Source organism: Engraulis encrasicolus, chromosome 6 (assembly GCF_034702125.1).
Source record: "Engraulis encrasicolus isolate BLACKSEA-1 chromosome 6, IST_EnEncr_1.0, whole genome shotgun sequence".
NCBI lineage: Eukaryota > Metazoa > Chordata > Actinopteri > Clupeiformes > Engraulidae > Engraulis > Engraulis encrasicolus.
In genome coordinates, this window is record NC_085862.1 from 33,410,869 (window position 1) to 33,418,368 (window position 7,500).

Genomic DNA, 7,500 nt, shown 5'->3' on the forward strand with positions numbered 1-7,500 from the left:
GCTCAGGCCAGATGCTGCAGGCGCTGACAGATGCTCCCCTGCACAACAGTTGGTGTGCTTGTTTTGCTGTGTGTGTGTGTGTGTGTGTGTGTGTGTGTGTGTGTGTGTGTGTGTGTGTGTGTGTGTGTGTGTGTGTGTGTGTGTGTGTGTGTGTGTGTGTGTGTGTGTGTGTGTGTGTGTGTCTGTCTGTGTGTGTCTGTGTGTGTGTGTGTGTGACATTGTAAGTGTGTGTCCCTGTATGAGTGTAAGCTGAGGTGTGTTTGTGTGCACCCGCATGCATGTTTGTAGATGTTTGGAGCCCGCTTAGAGAGGGTCCCGTGTGCCCAGGTGTCTCTGGTATCAAAGAGGACACAAACAGAGAGAGGCTTCAGCCCCCACACGAGAGAGAGAGAGAGACAGAGAGAAAGAGAGACAGGGATTGAAATAGAGATGCCGTTTCCTCTCCTCTCTCAGACGTTGTGTGTGTCTAGGAGAGACAGAGCGAGAGACTTAAGAGAAGCACAGGTTATGGAAAAAAAGAAACGGGGAGATTAGATGAGACAAGACAGAGTGACAGATAGACAGAGAAGATGGAGGGAGAGACAAACAGAGAGCGAGAGAGCGAGAGAGAGAGAGAGAGAGAGAGAAAAAGAAGTGAGCGAGTTTGTTTTTGAAAGTATATTTTTGTGAAGACGGAAGCGTGTGTCTGGAAGAAAGAGAGACAGATGCTAACAGAAGAAATACACCATGTTTACTCCGTTACAAGCATCTTTTTTTCCAAAGTTTTATTCTAACACACACAGGCCCTGTTTGTGCCTCCCTGGTGTTGTTGAAAGCTCTGCAGCAGGCAAGCAAGCCTCCCATCAGGGGTCTCTGTGGAAAAACAAAGAGGGCTGGCGTCCAGATGTGTGTGTACGTGCCTGTGTTGTGTGTGTGTGGCCGTATGTCAGTGTGTGTGTGTGTGTGTGTGTGTGTGTGTGTGTGTGTGTGTGTGTGTGTGTGTGTGTGTGTGTGTGTGTGTGTGTGTGTGTGTGTGTGTGTGTGTGTGTGTGTGTGTGTGTGTGTGTGTGTGTGTGTGTGTGTGTGTGTGTGTGTGTGTGCACTCACCAAAAAAAAACTCATGTACGCTCTTCAAAGGAGAACTGGGACATATGTGTGCTCCAGAGCAGTTTGAGAGAGAGAGAAAGAGGGAGAGAGAGAGAGAGAGTTAGAGTTGTGCAAGTGAGTGAGTGAGTGAGTGAGTATATGTGTGCAATTTAAAGGCCCTTTTGTCTGCCACTTGCACAGGCTGCCTTTGGTAAAAGCAAGACCAGGGCCAAGTGGAAGGGGTCAGTGGGAGTTACAGGCCGCAGGGGTGCAGCTCAGCTTTAGCCTCCGCCCTAGTCTCAGCCCTGGCCCCCAGCCCCAGCCCCAGCCCCAGCCTCCACCCTTCTCTGGGCCTATGCTTTAACCTCGCTATAACCCCAGCCTCTTCTTTAGTCCCTGCCTCTTCTTTTAGCCCCAGCCTCTGTCTCTGCCCTTGCATGGGCCAATCCTCAGCCTCACTCTCCCCTGGCTCAACCTGCCTCTTCCTCTCCCTTTGCCTGGGCCACTATGTACAAAGAGAGTTGAGTTGTAGCCTCTGCCCTAGTCTGCGTCTGGAGCCCCTGCCTCTGCTTCTTCCCTGGCCCAGCATTCTGCCTCACCCTCTGCCAATGCCTGGGCTTATGCTTTAACCTGAATCCCAGTCTCTTCATTAGCCCCTGTCTCTGCCTCTGTCCTTGCATAGGCCAATACACAACCTCAACTCCAGCCTTCGCCTCAGTCTCAGCCTCTGTCTTTCCCTGCTCCGCCTTGTAGAAAAGGGAGGCTTGTAAAGAGAGTGTTCTAACTTTAGCCTCTGCTCCTGACTCAGCCCCAACCCAGGCCTCTTCTTTTGCCCCAGCCCCACTCTCTCTCTCTGCCTGCTCAGCATGCGTCTGGGAGTGTGGGAAGCAAAAGGTGTGTGTGTGTATGTGTCTGTGTGTGCGTGTGCGTGTGCGTGTGTGTATGTGTCTGTGTGTGCGTGTGCGTGTGCGTGTGCGTGTGCGTGCTCTTTTTTGCCAGAGTGTGTTTCCATGTATTTCAATTCATGTGTGTACATCTACAGTCACGTGTACACCTACATAACAAACTTTTTAGGGAAATCGTGTTCACATATCACATCATTAATAATGCGAACACTATGCTTGAACACACATCCTGGACAGTATGTACACACACTCAAACTCACAGTCCTGCAGGTACAGTGTGCAAGTAGATTTGCTTCTTCAAACGCTTTTTCAGGTGCAGGGACTTAACCTCGTAGACCGAGACCAAAGGTAGTACAGTATGTGTTTCTGTGTCATTTGTTTAAATGATAAATGTCTCTACTGTGTGTGTACAGTGCACATGTGGGTTTTTAGGGTGATTAATATGTGCCTCCTTTGCCATAGGGCCACCTATCAATGTACCTCCACCTGGTAAGAACCCTAGCTCTCCTCCCCATCAACATTTATACTATAAATAAATGCATTTTCATGAACTTGCAGAATTGTCACTTGGGTGCGTGCGTGTATGTGTGTGTGTTATTTGTGTGCGTGTGGTCGTGTGTGTGCGTGTGTCTGTGCATGAATTTGTGTGTGTGTGGGCGTGCATATGTTATTTTGTGTTTTTGCATGTGTGTTATTTGTGTGTGTGTGTGTGTGTGTGTGTGTGTGTCAGCAGTATGGGCTGCAGTAATAATTCACCCCCCTGTCTCCCCACTGCAGGTTTCCCTCCCCCTCCAGGTGCTCCTCCCCCCTCTCTCATCACGTCACTGGACAGGTGAGCCCAATCCTCCCCACAGTGCGTGCGTGTGTGTGAGTGTGCGTCTGTGAGCGTCTGTGTGTGTGTGTGTGTGAGTGTGTGTGTGTGCACCTGTGCGCCTGTACAACAAAATGTATGTGCTGCTGTGCATTTCTGTTTTCTCTGCAGCATGTTCGTTTGTGTTTGTGCATATGTGCACCTGTACTAGAAATGGAGCATTCTGCTGTGTGTTTCTGCAGCATGGTGTGTGTGTGTGCGTGCATATGTATATTTCTCAGTAAATTTATTTTTGGAGTCAAATGTCAAATTGTAATAGCATTACTGTAGCTGTGTATGTGACAAGTCTAGTGTCAGCAGGAGAGTTGACGGTGTGTGTGTATGTGTATGTGTGTGTGTGTGGGTGTACGTGTACGTATGTGTGTGGGTGTGGGTGTTTGTGTGTGGGTGTGAGTGCAGGCTACTGCGCTACAAGAGTAGGAGAGCCAGCGGCAGCTTCAGCCACTACAGCAGGGACAGTCACAGGGACAGGGAGCGAGACCGCAGTCGTTCACCTATCTACAGGAGCTCTCTGAGGCAAGACAGACAGACACACAGCCACACAGACCTGCTATGGACAGAGGGACAGAGACACAGGCAAGACAGACAGATGCACAGGCAGACAGACTTGCTATGGACAGACTGACTGACTCAAAGGTGGATAGGCTACAGACAGACACAGGGAGAGTTGTGGGTAGGGCACACAGACTGAAGGTACAGACAGACAGACAGACATGTACAGGTGAGCACAGGTGCATAAAAAGTAGAGATGCACCGGATCCTGATTTTTAGGATCCTGCCGGATACCGGATCCACTGCTTAAGATCCTGCCGGATCCGGAACCGGATACCGGATCCTACGAAAGGGTTGAAACACATAGCCTACTCACACACGTGGGCCCTTTTTATCACGTTGGCTCAAACTATTTTGACTTAAAAGCCTCGGCTACCGGATCCTGGATCCTGGAACCGGATCCGGATAGTCTGAAAAACCCCTATTATCCTGCCGGATCCGGAACCGGAACCGGATCCGGTGCATCTCTAATAAAAAGACATTAATGCGATGACGGACAGACAAATGGCTGATTGACATGATCTGTTGAGAAATGAATTAAAGGACGGATGGACGGACAGACAAACAAACTTTTGGCAGATGAACAGAAGACTGTACACAGACACATGTGATGTGTGGACACTGGTCAATGACAGAACACTTCTACATGTAGAGATCAGTACACTGATGAACAGATTGACATACAATAAAACTGCACACTCACTGACACAGGCTCATTGATAAATGCATACCAATTAATGTAGTACTGTATAAGCAAGTGTATTATTCATCATGTATTTTTTTTATAGAAAGTCAGTTTAAAATATACTTAGATTATTTAACTTGAACCAAAAGTCAAGGGACAACCTTTTCACCAAGTGGTAAAAGGAGAGCAATATAATTTTAAGTGGCTTTTAAGAGGCACAATGTCAACGATAGGGTCACTTAACCCGCTAATATGCCAATAATGTATAGATATGCCGCATTAGGCAGCTTGACCAACGGGAAGATAAACAAGATGTACAAACCAGAATAAAATGGAGACAGATCATGTAATACTGAAACAACAAACAAAGCAAAACAAAGATAATTTCAGTGCAGCACCCACTGACACTAGATTAAAAAAAAGAATTTCAGGCAGGACAAATAGACTGAGAAAAAGGCAAAAAGTGTTTTTCTCAACGGTCAATTCTCATAGTCATACTTAACCCCTTAGCACAGAGCCTATGTTGTAACCTGTCACCAAAATTGTAATAGCTATGTCTTAATCTGGGTAATGTCATAGCAATATTGTTATGATGTAGTTGAGTATTTTCAGCAAATAGTGAGTAGGCCCGCCGGCGACCCCATCTGCTCTAATAGGCTACGTGTTAGCGATATGTAGCAATCGAGTATGAATGAGAGGGAGAATGAAAAAAAGGAGAAGAGAGAGACAGTAGACAGACATTGAGAGGAGTTGTCGGTATGATGTTCTGCCGAAGATCAGACCGTGTCCCCTCGGCCTCGAGGAGTCGCGTGGAGAATTTGAGGCATCCTCCTCTCCTCTCCTCTCTCCTCTCCCCTCTTCTCCTCTCCCCTCCTCTCCTCTCCTATCCTCTCCTCTCATCTGCATTCTCTCAACAGGCCGGTTCAGGACCTTCCCTAACCAGCCCTCCCAAACAAACTTATCAGGCCACAGCAGTAGGAGGGCAGTCCCCTAAAAAGTTTAGTCGTCGCACAGGCATCCACTGGAATGTTTAAGTGTGTAAGTGTGTGTCAGTGTGTGTGTCTGTGTTTGTGTGTTTGCAAGACAGAGCAGAAGCGCAGGAGGTCATATGTGGGTGTATTTGTAGCGGGAGCAGGAATGATTGTGTGCGTGCAAGTGGATGCGTGCATGATTGCGTGTGTGCGTGCGTGTCTGCCTGCTCTCTGTCTGTGTATGCATGTGCATGGGCTGTATTAATCCCTGCATGGTGGACTTTACTGACGCCACAGCTTATCTACACTAGAACAAAATGACATTTCCAAATAGTGGCCACGACCCTGCCCCCCCGCACACAGGCGCAGACGCGCACACACACGCACACGCACACGCACACACACACACACACACACACACACTGGAACAGACACAAATCTCCCCCCTCCACCTCGGCAACTGCAGCGGTGGCCAAATAAGGCCAGGAGGATTCAGTCCTAGTTACCCTGTTTGTGAGTGCTTGCTTGCCCCTTATTTATCAGTCCCCATTCATCCCTCTCTCTTTCTCTACGTCTCCCTTCCTCCCAAAAATAACATCAACCGGTCCTCATCCTCATCCTCCCCTGCCTCTGCCTCTGTCTCCATCTCCGGCCCTCCCTAAGAAAATAGCCCAGTCACCAGTTCCCTAAAACCCCCTCCGGACATCGTCCACAGCTGCTACTAGAGTTACCCCTTTAAGCCCCCTTCAGTTAGACAACCAAGGGTGGCCAGAATAGAGGTACTGGCTTTGCATGCTCTTATATGGGCCTCAATTAGTCGCTCAGACACAACATTTTATTGCCGCTGCTTCTCCAACCTTTTATGGATAGAAGTTGATAGATGTGTTTGTGTTTGTCCTTGGCCTTGAGCAGCTCAAGGTCTTTTTAAAAGGTTTAAGCCATTCCTCATTAGATTGTATCCACCCTGTTCTTATCACGCTGTTCCTTCCCCTCTATTACCTGAGGATGGATGTTTTTTGTCATTTTATGTCCCTGGTTGAAATGAAATCTTTCCTACCATATCTGTGTTCTCTCACCTGTCTCGCTTTTTGTGCTGTGTTGAGCTCTCTCTCTTCCTCTCACTTCCTCTCGTTTCAATAAAAGAATGGCTCCTCTCAGAGGCGAGACCCCTTGCCAAGTCCAAACATCCTTTTAGGAGTTTTAAGGAGTTTCCGTTTCCCAGAACCCTGCCAACCAGGGACTGTATAAGTTATGAATTGTTTCCTTACCTCCTCCATATGAAAACATGCACTCGCTCGCTCTCTCACTCTCTTGCTCTCTCTCACTCTCTCTCTCTCTCTCTCTCTCTCTCTCTCTCTCTCTCTCTCTCTCTCTCTCTCTCTCTCTCTCTCTCTCTCTCTCTCTCTTTCTCTCTCCCTCCATTCTTTCTTTCTTTCACCTTCTCACTCACCACACACCTACTCACATCTGTCCACAAACCTTTGTCTTGAATGCTGATTAATTTATGAGTGGTCTAAACAGAGTGCCCTGAGGTACACCTGAATTGTCCATTGGCCTATTGATTTTACAATAGAAGGGATTGTCACCCAAATCAGGGTCATGACCTGATGTGGATCATGGGGCTTTTTGAGCCCCCAGCAGTCTGTATTATCCCCCAGGTCCATTAGTCAGGGAGTGCTGCATTATTAACATGTGTTTTATTGACAAATTCATTCCATTCTGATGACGGCTTGATTAGGCTTTAATGGTTATTAGAAATGGGCCAGCTGGCTTGGGTTGAAGGGGGAGAGGGGGAGGCGGGTGTCGTTAGGGGTTGAGTTATTAGCGTCCGTAATTAGCCGTCTCCTCGACGCAGGCGATAATGAAGGTTCAGCCCTCGGGGAGGGCGAGGCGGTGCTCATGCCACTGCCAACTCATCCAGCATTCATATTCACAGACACGCACACGCACACAGCCTGGCGCATCACTCACCCCTGCTCTACTTTACCTCCCAAACCAGCCAGAAAGGGAGAGCACACATTGGTGAAAAAAGGGGGGGAGAAAGAGTGAGGGGAGGAAAGGCAAGGAAGAAAATCTGAATGGGGATGGGGAGATGGGAGCTGCTAGCAGCAGACAGATGTAGGAGCTGGCTGGGCATGAAAGAGAAGGAGAAGGGGGTAGGTGAACACAGGGCTTGGAGAGATGGAAGTCAGGAGATAGCGCTGCTCGCCAACCTCTGCCAACAGTATTTATAGTCAGACGTGTGTGTGCTGAGAGCAGCACCTGTGGGAAAGGAGGCCTTTTTGGACCGCATTTCCCATCACCCCCTTTGCCTTTATGGACCGCACCTCCCATCAACCCCGTTCTCCCCCAACAGGAAGCCTTCAATCGGAAGTAAGGCGGGGCGCCAGGCCCATGGATGGCTGGACATCTCTCGCCAATATCAGTAATGGATACCTTCTTTGTATGCAC

The 7,500-nt window shown here is 48.5% G+C and overlaps 1 protein-coding gene and 1 long non-coding RNA gene across 7 annotated transcripts in view; one reads left to right on the forward strand and one right to left on the reverse strand.

The window, feature by feature from the left end:
* The window catches only part of LOC134451139 (uncharacterized), a 142,680-nt gene that overhangs the window by 31,891 nt on the left and 103,289 nt on the right, over positions 1-7,500 (reverse strand). The window lies entirely within an intron of this gene.
* The window catches only part of fip1l1a (FIP1 like 1a (S. cerevisiae)), a 57,874-nt gene that overhangs the window by 27,911 nt on the left and 22,463 nt on the right, over positions 1-7,500 (forward strand). For 2 of the 6 annotated variants that reach the window (XM_063201339.1, XM_063201338.1), the window contains exons 11-13: positions 2,433-2,459; positions 2,748-2,802; positions 3,241-3,417. In XM_063201339.1, the coding sequence (XP_063057409.1) occupies positions 2,433-2,459; positions 2,748-2,802; positions 3,241-3,417 (259 nt within the window). The remainder of the gene's footprint in view (positions 1-2,432; positions 2,460-2,747; positions 2,803-3,240; positions 3,418-7,500) is intronic. The other 4 variants (XM_063201342.1, XM_063201341.1, XM_063201343.1 and 1 more) reach the window with 4 other exon arrangements.